Source organism: Lepidochelys olivacea (genome assembly GCF_965140295.1).
Source record: "Lepidochelys olivacea isolate rLepOli2 genome assembly, chromosome: 27".
In the NCBI taxonomy this organism is placed as follows: domain Eukaryota; kingdom Metazoa; phylum Chordata; order Testudines; family Cheloniidae; genus Lepidochelys; species Lepidochelys olivacea.
Window position 1 is genome coordinate 9,196,416 of NC_140437.1, and position 12,505 is coordinate 9,208,920.

The window sequence follows — 12,505 nt, forward strand, 5'->3', positions numbered from 1 at the left end:
GTTCATTTTTAGTCCCTTTCCCATGTTCCCATAAGTCCCATTTCCTCTTCTCCTAGCATGTATTGTTGGCACATTTCCTGCTTTTCAATACGGAGGGACAGCAGCGTGAATAAATCACTGAACCCCCTGCGTCGAGACGCAGAGAACTCGCCCCCTTTCCCAGCCCCACCTCGCTGTCAGGTGAAATGAACTGGGAAAATCCCGATTTCCCTTTGCAAATTTTCATGGGTTTTAGTACTAAATACACAATAAATACACTTTAAAGCTTTCCTTATGCTGCCAGAGCAATGTAAATAGGCCACAGCCTTTGGGCATGTCTGCCCTTGGAGCTGGGGGTTTGATTCCTGGCTGGAAGAGAAATACTCACAATAGCTCTCATGGAATGTGAGAGAAATACTCTTACTCATGCTAAAAATAGAGTGTAGCCGTGGTAGCACAAGGGGTGGGAGGAGCTAGTGACCCGGAGTACTGGCCTGGGGTCTCAGACAGGTACATACTCAGGGGGCTAGCCTCTCCTGCTGGTTGTGCCGCCGTGGTCACACCCAGTTCTTAGCACGCTAGCTCAGTCAGCGCTGGCATGAGTCTGTCTGCTCCAGCCAGGAATCTCTCAGGTGCAGACGTAGCCTCTACCTTGCCGTCTGTCTCTGATCTGCATTTCGTCTTGCAGCGGACGGAAAGGTGGATTTGAAACACTTTATGGAGAGCATGATGGGCACCCAGCGGCCTTCCTGGTGTGAAAGTAAGTCAGGGCTACTGCAACCCAAGTGGCTAAGGACGGGCGGGTGGACAAAGCTGCGTGTCAATGGAACAGTCACTACACCTGTCAGCATGACATTCCACGCATGTGGGTGGCACTGGATTCCTGCTTTATGATTGGCCGGAAATGTTGCCTTAGTACTGAGACCCATGTGGCTGATGGCACAAAGATTCACACATGCTGGGATTTTCAAAGGGACCTCAAGGAGTTAGGGTTCGACCTGGGAGTCGATGGGCATTGGCATCTAACGCCCTGGGGCACATTTGAAAATCCAGGCCCAAATGGCAGCCTCCCCTGAGATGCCATTACCCTCTGGGCACTTGTTGGGAGCTGGGGACATTCAGCACTTTGCAGGATGTGGTCTGAAGACAGCCCAGAACCAGTGCCCCTGCATGGTTTCATCTTTGGGAAGAGTCATTTAAAGCTGAGCCCCAGCCCCTGAGGTCCGTACACCATTATTACTTTCTTCTTACTCTGGCAAACCTCCCCAATGATTAAATCTTCCCCACCTATCCTAGGGGATACAGTGGATCTCCAGAACCTGGACTCCATCCTGGACAGCATGGGGGTCCATTTAACCAATGGGGAGCTGCAGGAGCTGCTGAAACATGTTACTCTTGATGGTTGGTCTTTCAAAACTCACTCTGTGTTCTTTGCAGAAGGGGGGGACCCTGAAATCAGCAGAATTGACAGGGAGGGTTTGAAATCCTGCTTGTGCGTTGTGCTTGTCAAAACCCAGTGGTGTGATGTGTGCACAATAGGCAACAGGGACGATCAATCTGTTTAAAATAAATCCTGGGCCCAGATTCTGCTCCCACTTACGAAGGGGTAAATCTAAGTCATGCCACTGCCACCAGTGGACCGACTGACCGATTCCCATTTACATTAAGGCAGCTTTACCCCACCTTGGCAGTTTAAAGGAACCTTAAAGTTGGATTAAATTTATATCTGCACCCACAATTAGAAGAGTTTAAAGTGACCACAGTGTAAATGAGAATTTGACTTAGGGGGGTTCATCTGGATTGACATGCCTGGAAAGGGGATCATGATCTGACCTTTTAAATGTCATACCCTCCCTTTTCCGATCTTAGAACTCTGACCCTTTCAAGAATGCCAGCCATTTTTCTTTTAGAAAGAAGTTCTTAGTCACTTATGTCAAAGTGTCTCTGTCCAGTGCTAACCGACCTGAACTACAGCAATCGGGTCAATTCCTATCTGTCTCTATGTTCTTCCGTGTGTGTTGCTTCCTTTGACTCTGAGCTGTGTTTTGTCTTGCAGCCAATGGGAAGGTGAATTTGTGTGAATTTATGAAGGGAGTGAAGACTATCCAGAAATTGTCCCCAGGTGCGGGTAAGTGAGAAGCTAAAAATACAGATGGATAGATGGAACTGCACTGAATGAGGCAGGAGACACATGGTGGGGGGAAGTGCTATGTGATCAGGTAATTAAAGGCTATCTCCTAATGAATCCACATAAGGGGGCAGAGTTAAGATTACTTAAGCAACCTTAGTTGCTGCTTTCCTCACTCTAGAGTATCTGACTTAGTAACCTTAGGCTTTGATCTTGTAAATATGCACAGGTCCGACTCACTCGCATGAAGTCTCAGTGAAGTCACGGGGTGAAGTTAAGCAGAAGCTTTAGTGTTTGTGGGATTGGGGGCTTAATAGTGTACCTTTAACTGAAGTTTTTGAATGTAGCAATAATAATCCGTGTGATACATTAGTGAGCTCTCCAGGATACAAACCTAAGAGAAACTGTGCTCGCAGATAACTACTTATCTAAAATGTAGGGGCTGTGCCGTGTGAAACAACGGAGTCAGTTAACTATCTTGGAATAATTAGCCAGAAGGGCAGGATTTTTAATGGATGGATGGATTCTTTCCACTTCAGGTTTTTTCTTGATCATGTTGAGAGTTCTTGATTTATTCAGTGCCCAACTTGAATAGCATATGATAAGTTCTCTGTAGATTTGCAAAGAGGCCGAACGATTTCAATGCCAGTCTAAGGACACCAGAGAAACACTACCATGTTGTCAAACATAATGAATAACCAGCACCGAGAGCCAAATTCCGTGCAGGTTTCAGAGTAGCAGCCGTGTTAGTCTGTATTCGCAAAAAGAAAAGGAGGACTTGTGGCACCTTAGAGACTAACCAATTTATTTGAGCATGAGCTTTCGTGAGCTACAGCTCACTTCATCGGATGCATTCCGTGGAAAATACAGTGGGGAGATTTATATACACAGAGAACATGAAACAATGGGTGTTACCATACACACTGTAAGGAGAGTGATCACTTAAGATGAGCTAATACCAGCAGGAGCTCCTCAGAGGTTCTTGTCAACTGCTGGAAATGGCCCACCTTGATGATCACTACAAAAGGTTTTCTTCCCCCTTCCCCCCTCCCCCCCCCCCGCGTCTCCTGCTGGTATTAGCTCATCTTAAGTGATCACTCTCCTTACAGTGTGTATGGTAACACCCACTGTTTCATGTTCTCTGTGTATATAAATCTCCCCGCTGTATTTTCCACGGCATGCATCCGATGAAGTGAGCTGTAGCTCACGAAAGCAGATTCCCTGCAGCAACTCCCTTAGACTTCAGTGGAATTGCACCACCCGCTCATAGACTTTTAAGGTTTCAGTATCACTCACCGCGTAGCACAGACAGGAAGGATGGCTTGGTGGCTAAAGGATAGATCTGGAAGCCAAAACACCAGGCCTGCATTCCCCACCTCTGCTGCAAACTTTGAGCCAATCGTCTAATGATGTGTGACCTTGAACAAACCACTTAAATGTGCTGTGCCTCAGTTTCCCTTCCCAGGGGGAGAGTGAGATTTATTTGACAAATGTGTGGAAAGGGCTTTGAGACCCTCACATAGAAGGTGCTAGAGAAAGACAAAGGATTATTGATATTATTTCTATATCATCAAATCTCTTGCGCGTCCTGGCTGCCCAAAGGGGAATAGGGCCTAGCTTAGTTGTGCGGGATGACTGTTAAATGTACAAGTCGTGAACCAGTACGGATTCCAGTGTTATTTCCTCTCCGTTCCCAGAGGACAAAGTGGATGTGGGGCACCTGGACGCCGTCCTGGCTGGCATGGGGATCCATTTAACCCAGGAGGAGCTGCAGGAGGTGCTGAAGCACAGCCCCGTTGACAGTGAGCATGTCCACTCCCACTCTGGCCCGTTTGTGTTGTCAGAGCCCCTTGTGTGGGTCGAGGCCTCCTGCTGCCAACATGGTGGTGGGGGTGGCTGCTCCTTCCTAGAACTACCTGGGCATGTCAAAGGTGCTAACTCCACCCTCGCCTCACCCGTCTTCCCCCTTACACCCTCAGGCTGCTCTCTCTTGCAGCCAGCTCTTATGGCCTCAGCTGGGTAACTGGGAACTACCAGAGCATTGAGGTTCCCAGGCCATGGCCCTTCCCCTCCAGTTATTCCCCCCATATGCCTTCTGTGCAGGAGGCTGCAGTGGGGCAGGACCATAGAGCCAGAACCCCATGTGGCCATTTCCTGTGTCCCCAGAGGTTCCTGAGTAGCTGGAAGCTGCCTTTGTGACTCAGGGGTGCTATAATGCAGAAGGAACAGAACCTGGAATCCCAGGCCTCACTCGCTCAGCTGCTTCCCTGCCCATGGCCAGGTCCGGCCCTTGTCTCTGAGTGGTGCTTTCCCTTGCAGGAGACGGCAAAGTCTTCCTGAGTGCGTTTATGAAGAGCGTGATGAATACGCGGAGACCCTCCCAGGCGGAGAGTAAGTGAGAACAGACGCAAGGCTGATGTGTCCTCACCCTGACACTTGGAGAGAGGTGTCGATGCGGTTAAAGTAGTATGCGGAGGGACTTGCATATTCTCTGCCCAAACCAACCCTGAGGTCCTCACTCCATTATCGCACTCTCCTGACTCAGTCAAGCTGCCCCATGGGCTAAACTGTACCTCTTTCCCATGTGTCCTAGGGGATAAAGTGGATCTCCAGAACCTGGATGACATCCTGCGTAGCATGGGGGTCCATTTAGCCAGTGAGGAGCTGCAAGAGGCTCTGAAACATGTGACTGTTGATGGTTGGTATTTCAAATCTTGCTCTGCGTTCTCTACTGGGGGGCTTGAAATCAGCAGAAATGATGGTGAGCTTTGGAAACCCTGCATTCCTCAGTTTTTCCATGTAGGATGAAGGAAGTTCTAAGTAAATGATGGCAATTTATCTCCTTTCTGTGCTAATCAACCTGAATTTTAGCTGATCAACCTGCCCCTCAGCTTCTGTGTTCTTTAGTGTCTGTCATTTCCTGTGACTCTGAGCTGTGCTTTACCTTGCAGCTGATGGGAAGGTGAATTTGGGCGAATTTATGGAGGCGGTGAGGACTGTCCAGAAATTGCCCCCAGGGGAAGGTGAGTGACCATCTAATAATCCAGAGAGAGGTTAGAAGAGAGTGACCTGAATGAGGCTGGTGTTCTCTGGAAAAAATAGGGTGTCATCATGTAGTTAAAAATCACCTTTTAATGAATCTGCACAAGGGGCAGAGTTAAGGTTACACCAGAGCCCTTAATTCTGGCCCTTCCTCACTCTTGAGTGCCTGACTTTGTAACCTTAGGCCCTGATCCTGCAAACATGCACTGGTTTTGCTTTTCTCATGTGAAGTCTCCTTGAAGTAAAGTTAAGCACATTCAGGACTGTTTGTAGTGTAGGGGGTTGTAATAGCATTCATTTACCAGAGGACTTTGTATAGAGTAATAATAATTCTTGTTTCAGAGTAGCAGCCGTGTTAGTCTGTATCTGCAAAAAGAAAAGGAGTACTAGTGGCACCTTAGAGACTAACCAATTTATTTGAGCATAAGCTTTCGTGAGGAATGCATCCGATGAAGTGAGCTGTAGCTCACGAAAGCTCATGCTCAAATAAATTGGTTAGTCTCTAAGGTGCCACTAGTACTCCTTTTTTTAAAATAATACTTGTGATATGCTAGTGAACTGTCAAGGATACAAAGCACAGAGGGATTGTGCTTACCAATAACTCCTCATCTAGGACAGATTACTATTATTATTATGTTATGATTCATATATTGCCAAATCTCTCTCTCATCCTGGCTGCATGTAGGGGAGTAATGCATAGTTTAGTTGTCTGGGATGATTGTTAAACATTCAAGTACTGAACCAGGGCAGATTCCAATATTTTCTCTCTGTTCGCAGAGGACAAAGTGGATGTGGGGCACCTGGACTCCATCCTGGCCGGCATGGGGATCCATTTAACCCAGGAGGAGCTGCAGGAGATGCTGAAGCACAGCCATGTTGACAGTGAGCATGACCACACCCACTCTGGCTCTGTTTGTGCAGCCGGAGCTGTTGTCAGAGCCCCGTTGTGTAGGGCGAGGCCTCCTGCTGCCAACGTGGTGGTGGGCAGAAGCACTGTGGGAGTCTGCTCCCTCCTAGTGCTGCCTGGGCTTGTCAAAGGTGCTAACCCCACCCTCACCTCACCTCAGCTGCTCTTCCTCTTTAGATCTAAATGCTGCTCTCCCTTACATCCAGCTTTTTTGTCCTCAAGGGGGCAGCTGGGAACAGCTAGAGTGTGAAGATTCCCAGGCCATGCCCCTTCCCCTCCAGCTATTCCCCCCTACCCCTCTCTACAGGAGGCTGCAGTGGGGCAGGGCCATACAGCCAGAGCCCTGTGTGGCCATTGCCTCGGTGCGCAGGGATTCCCAGGTAGCTGGAAGCTGCCTTTGTGCCACGAGGGAGCTATAAAACAGGAGGAACTGAACCCAGAACCCCAGGCCCCACTCGCTCAGCTGCCCATGTCCTTTTGTGGCCTTTGTCTCTGAGTGTTGCCTTCCCTTACTTACAGCAGATGGCAAAGTCAGCCTGAGTGCTTTTATGCAGAGCATGATGAGTACACGGAGACCCTCCCAGGCCCAGAGTAAGTGAGTACAGACGCTCTCTCTGCACATTCATTATTGGTGTGCCCCTGCCCAGACAGTAGGAGACAGGTATAGATGAGAGTTAAAGTGGGGGGACCTTGCCCATTCTTTGCACAAGCCAAACCCTGAGGTCCTGACTCCATTATTACTCTCTCCTCACTCAGGCAAAGCTAACCCATAGACTAAATTATAGGACTTTCCCATGTAACTTAGGAGACAACGTTTATATCCAGAACCTGGACTACATCCTGGACAGCATGGGGGTCCATTTAACCAATGAGGAGCGGCAGGAGCTGCTGAAACATTTGACCGTTGATGGTGGGTATTGCAAACCACACTGTTTTTTGGTCGGGCTTGAAGTCAGCAGAATTGATGGGGAACCTTGGAAATCCTGCTGTGTGTTCGTGCTGTGTGCTTGTCAGAAGACAGTGGTGAGATGTGTGCACAATACAGACAAGGGACAATCAGTCCTAGCCTCAGCTTCTTCTCCCACTTACGCCGGTGTAAATCTGGCGTAACCTCACTGATGTCAGTGAACTGATTGACTGATGGCCATTTACACAAAGGCCAATTTCCCCCACGCTCGCAGTGTGAAGGGGCCTTAAAGTCAGATTGAATGATATGTGTGCACTGACTAAAGTAATGTGAAATGACCATTGCGTAAATGAGACTCTGCTCCAATGGAGTTAATCTGGATTTACGTCACTGGATACAGGAGCAGGATCTTGCCCTTTGAATGTCGTGTCCACCCATTCCCAGTCCCAGCACTGTGACCCTTTGCCAGGATTCCATCCAGTTTCTGTTTCAAATGAAGATAGTTCAAAGCAACTTACGTGAAAGTGTGTCTTCCAGTGCTACCTTACCTGAACTATAGCAGTGAACTCAGTGCTGCTCTGCCTCTTTGTCCTTCTGTGTGTGTTTGTCATTTCCTTTGACCCTGAGCTGTGCTTTACCTTACAGCTGACGGAAAGGTGAATATGGGTAAATGTATGAAGGAGGTGAAAAATGTCCAGAAATTGTCCCTGGAAGGAGGTGAGTGAGAGTCTAATAATAGAGATGGGTGGTAGATGAACGTAGTCTTAATGATGCAGGAGCCCTTTGGGGAAAAAAGTGTTATGTGATTGTGTGATTAAAGACATTTCCTAATGAAGCCACACAAGGGGGCAGAGTTAAGGTTACATCAGCTACCTTAATTATGGCCGTTTTAACTCTTGAGTACATGACTTCGTAACCTTAGGCCTTGATCCTGCAAATGGGCATAGACTGGACTTCTCACATTAAGTCTCATTGAAGTCCCACGGGTACCATCCATTAGTGATTGTGGGATTGGGGCCCTATTGGCGTTCTTTTACCAGAGGTTTTCATACATAATACTAATACTGGCAATGCGTGACTAAGCTCTCAAGGATACAAAGCTAAGAGAAACTGCTCTAACGGACAACTACTTATCTACGCTATTTTGGCTTGAAACAAAGGATTCAGTTAACTATCATGAAAAATTAATTAGAAGGGCAAGATTCTTAATGGATTGGATTCTTTCCACTTCATGCATTTTCTTAATGATGTTAGGAGTTCTTGCTTTATTAGGTGCACAAGCTGCATAACTTACAATACATTCTGGGTATTTGCTGATATCCAGGATGCTTTAAATGCCATCGTAAAGGATGTCAAAGAGGATAAGAGGTTTGTGATTAAATACGTTGCAGAATTTTTCTAACATAGTAAATAAGGGATGTGTAGGGCTAAATTCAGCCCTGCTATTACTCCCCTTGGCTTCTGGGGCATTACACCACTATCTCATAATAGTGAGATAGGTTTCAGTGTCATTTAGCAAGTCGTGTACAGAGTGAAAGAATTGTTTTGCCCATATGGATAGGTCATGAGGCCAAGGAACTTGGGTTCTCTTCCAATCGCTGCTGCAAACACTTGAGCAAAACTCTTTGTGTCAGGAACTAATCATTTAGTCTGTCTGTGCCTCGGTTTCCCCTCCTGTAAAATGGAGATAATTCTTCCCTGTTTCCCAGGGCAAGTGTAAGATGTATTTCACTAATCTGTGTGAAGTGGTTTTAGATAGTCAGATGGAAGGAATGTTTTTTTTATTATTGTTGTTATATTGTCGACTCTCCATCCCCATCCTAGCTGCACATAGCAGAATAATGCCTAGTTCAGTTGTTCGAAATGTTTCTTTAAAGACCAAGTGCGGTCTCCATCGCCAGAGGACAAAGTGGATGTGGGAAACCTGGACTCTGTGCTGGCCAACATGGGGATCCATTTAACCCAGGAGGAGCTGCAGGAGGTGCTGAAGCACAGCCCAGTTGACAGTGAGCATGTCCCCACTCTGGCTCCATTTGTGTTGTCAGAGCCCTGTTGTGTGGGTCGAGGCCTCCTGCTGCCAATGTGGTGGTGGGCAGAGGTGGTGGGGGAGGCTGCTCCATCAGCTTGTCAAAGGAGTTAACCCCACCCATGCCTCACCTCGGCCATCTTCCTCCTTAGACCCTCAGGCTGCTCTCACTTACACCCAGCTTTTATGGCCTCAAGGGGGCAGCTGGGAACAACCACAGCATTGAGGGTCCCTGGTCATGACCCTTTCCCTCCACTGTATAAGCCCTCTGTACAGGAGGCTGCAGTGAGGCAGTGACATAAAGCCATTGCCCCACGTGGCCATTTCCTCTGTGGACAAGGGTTCCCTGATGGCTGGAGGCTGCCTTTGTCACACTGAAGCGGTGTAAAGCAGGAGGAACAAAGCCCAGAATCTGAGGCCCAGCTTGCACAGCTGCTTCCCTGCCCATGGCCATGTCCGGCCCTTGTCTCTGAGTGGTGCTTTCCCTTGCAGGAGACGGCAAAGTCGGCCTGCGTGCGTTTATGAAGAGCGTGATGAGTACACGGAGACCGTCCCAGGCTGAAAGTAAGTGAGAACAACTGCTCTTTCCCCACATCCATCCCTGGTGTGCTCTGTTCTGGGGAAAGCCTGGTGCGGGTGCCCTCCTGCGTCTGACCTCAGCAGCACATGCAGATCCCTTATCATTGTAAAATCAGTTATTCTGAAAACTCTGAAGTAAAACAAAGGAACACAGCAGCTCTTCAATCCCATTCTCTGGTCCCTCACCTGACGGTTATTAGCCAGTCGGTCTCAGTTCCTTTGGCCTCTTCCAGGCCCCCACTCTCCAGGCCATCCACCTGAGAATCCCAACACCCCCTCTCTCCCACGAGTCTTCTCCAGTAGCCCAAAGTCAGGTCTCCCCCTAGAGGCCTCCCTGCAATGTTCCACTCCCTGGCCGCCTGCCCTGTGAGTCTAATCCCTGCTCCTGGGGATCTTTCTCCAGAGTCAACCCCTCCTGGGCCCAGTATGGCCTGACCAAGCTGGTTCTTCCCCTCATTCTTCAGGGCCTCTGCATGAGCCTTCCTGCACTTTGCCGGGGATCCCCAGCTCTCGCCAGCCCTCCCAACAGGTTTCCTCAGAACGCATCACCAACAGCTCCCCGTTACTGCTCTCCTTCAGGCCTCCTGCAGCTCTTTCCTCGGGGAACTCTCTGCCACTGTGCCTTTCTCTCCTGTGTTCCCAGGGTCTGTCTGCACTGCATTGTATGCCCCGGGTTAGTAGAACACACGTTAGCAGCTCCTGGCTTTGTTAGCCTAGGAGTCTCCAGGTTAGGAACTGTTGAACCCTGGGTTCCAGCGTCTACACTGCATTATGTGGGCCTGAGTCCAACCCACCCATATCCCAGACTTCCTAGCACTCTCCAAAAACATGGCTGCTTTAGCCCTTTGTTCATGGTGCAGGGTGGGTAAACTTAACTGTCCTGAGAACAAAGTAAGTCTGCCTGGGGGATTGTGGGATATTTTTGGCAAATTCCCAGAGCACACATCCAGTGGGGCTGCATCTATACTGCAAAGCTATAGTGCTTGAACCCTGGATCCCAGCTTGGCTCAGGCTCTGACCATCCACCACGATGGGCTGCTGGGTCCAAGCCCTGGGTTAGCACCATTTGTGTGTAGACAGAAGGGGGGTTAGGCTTGAGCCTGACTTTAAATGGCAGTGTAGACATGGCCTCTGACAGCTCTCATCTGTATCTTCCTTACACTCTCTCTCTTTCTCTGTCGACCCACTATATGTTATTACTCTTTCCTTACTCAGGCAAAGCTCCCCATTGACTAAATTAGACCTCTTTCCCATGTATCCCAGGGGATAAGGTTGATCTCCAGAACCTGGACTCCATCCTGGACAGAATGGGAGCCCATTTAACCAATGAGGAGCTCCAAGAAGCATTGAAACACGTGACTGTTGATGGTTTGTATTGCAAATCTTCCTCTGTGTTCTCCAGCAGGGGGCGTGAAATCAGCACAAATGGATGGAGAGCATTGGAAACCCTGCTGCATGCGTGATTTGTGCATGTAAAAAGAAGTAACGTGATGTGTACACAACAGGGACAAGGGACAGTTGATCCAAGGCCCAGATTCTGCTCCCACTTACACTGGTGTAAATCTAGGTAATGCCACCATCACCAATGGATTGATTGACTGGTTCTCATTTACACTAAGGCCACTTTACCTTATCCTGGCAATGTAAAGTGGCCTTAAGGTAGGACACATTTATATTTTTGCACCACATCTAGAACAGTGTAAAGTGATCATTGTGTAAATAAGAATCGGGTCCAACGGGGTTCATCTGTATTCACACCAGTGCAAGTGGGCTCAGGATATGGCCACTTGAATTTCATAAGAATGGCCAGATGGGGTCAGACCAATGGTGCATCTAGCCCAGTATCCTGTCTTCTGACAGTGGCCAGTGCCAGATTCTTCAGAGGGAGTGAACAGAACAGGCAATCATCAAGTGATCCATCCCCAGTCATCCTCTCCCAGCCTCTGGCAATCAGAGACTAGGGACACCCAGAGCTGGGTTGCACCCCGACCATCTTGGCTAATAGCCATTGTTGAACCTATCCTCCATCCTTCATACCCTCCCTTTTCTGATTCTAACTCCATGCCTCCTCCTCTCAAGGATTCCTCCAGTTTTCTTTTACAAGGAATAAAGTCTCTTGTCTGACCAGAACTTAGCAATGATGTCCATTCCCTTCTGCCTCTTTTCTTTAGTGTCTGTTTGTCATTTCCATTGACTTTGAGCTGTGCTTTACCTTGCAGCGGACGGGAAGGTGAATTTGGGTGAATTTATGAAGGAGGTGAGGGCTGTCCAGAAATTGCCCCCAGGGGAAGGTGAGTGAGAACATAATAACACTTATGTTTGGAAAAGGAGAGTACACTGAATGAGGCAGGAGAAAATACTATGTGACCATGTAATTAAAGATGGTCTCCTAATGAATCCACACAAGGGGGCAGAGTTAAGGTTATGTCGTGGACCTTAATTCAGACATTTCCTACCTCCCTCTTGAAATGGGAGTAGATCAAAGTGCAGCTACAGAGCTTTTAGTGAATGGTAACAGGGTCCACTCCGCCAATTAGTGCATGGCAGGCTAGAAAGCTGTAGATTTACATACCAGCTTACTGTGCACTAACCGTCTGTATAGACAAGCCCTCAGTTAAGTATTGTGAAAAACTTATTAGAAGCGGGTTCTTTCCCCTTCTAGCTGAATAATGTATTTCATGTTTCCTGGGTATTTGCAAAGATGCATTTGCAAAACGATCCATTGCCTGTTGCTCAAAGGTTGAGTCAAAAATGTTCGCTTGGGGCAGGTTTTGTTTCAGGGTGTCTTTGAAGCATTTCATCTGCCCTCCACGCTTACAGTTGCTTTAGCTTAATTCAGAATATAAGACCTGTTTTCGTAGATGGATCTCGGGCATTCAAATTACATGGTGAGTCCATCCCAATAGGGGACAAATCAAATGAGTCTAAATGCGAGCC

The 12,505-nt window shown here is 48.1% G+C and overlaps 1 protein-coding gene across 1 annotated transcript in view; it reads left to right on the forward strand.

Moving 5' to 3' along the window:
- The window catches only part of EFCAB3 (EF-hand calcium binding domain 3), a 40,412-nt gene that overhangs the window by 943 nt on the left and 26,964 nt on the right, over window positions 1-12,505 (forward strand). Inside the window, exons 2-16 of the mRNA XM_084616010.1 lie at window positions 668-739; window positions 1,276-1,380; window positions 2,036-2,107; window positions 3,805-3,909; window positions 4,427-4,498; window positions 4,701-4,805; window positions 5,059-5,130; window positions 5,927-6,031; window positions 6,576-6,647; window positions 6,862-6,966; window positions 7,609-7,680; window positions 8,841-8,969; window positions 9,482-9,553; window positions 10,832-10,936; window positions 11,788-11,859. Coding sequence (XP_084472136.1) covers window positions 697-739; window positions 1,276-1,380; window positions 2,036-2,107; window positions 3,805-3,909; window positions 4,427-4,498; window positions 4,701-4,805; window positions 5,059-5,130; window positions 5,927-6,031; window positions 6,576-6,647; window positions 6,862-6,966; window positions 7,609-7,680; window positions 8,841-8,969; window positions 9,482-9,553; window positions 10,832-10,936; window positions 11,788-11,859 — 1,306 coding nt within the window. The 5' untranslated portion in view covers window positions 668-696. The remainder of the gene's footprint in view (window positions 1-667; window positions 740-1,275; window positions 1,381-2,035; window positions 2,108-3,804; window positions 3,910-4,426; window positions 4,499-4,700; window positions 4,806-5,058; window positions 5,131-5,926; window positions 6,032-6,575; window positions 6,648-6,861; window positions 6,967-7,608; window positions 7,681-8,840; window positions 8,970-9,481; window positions 9,554-10,831; window positions 10,937-11,787; window positions 11,860-12,505) is intronic.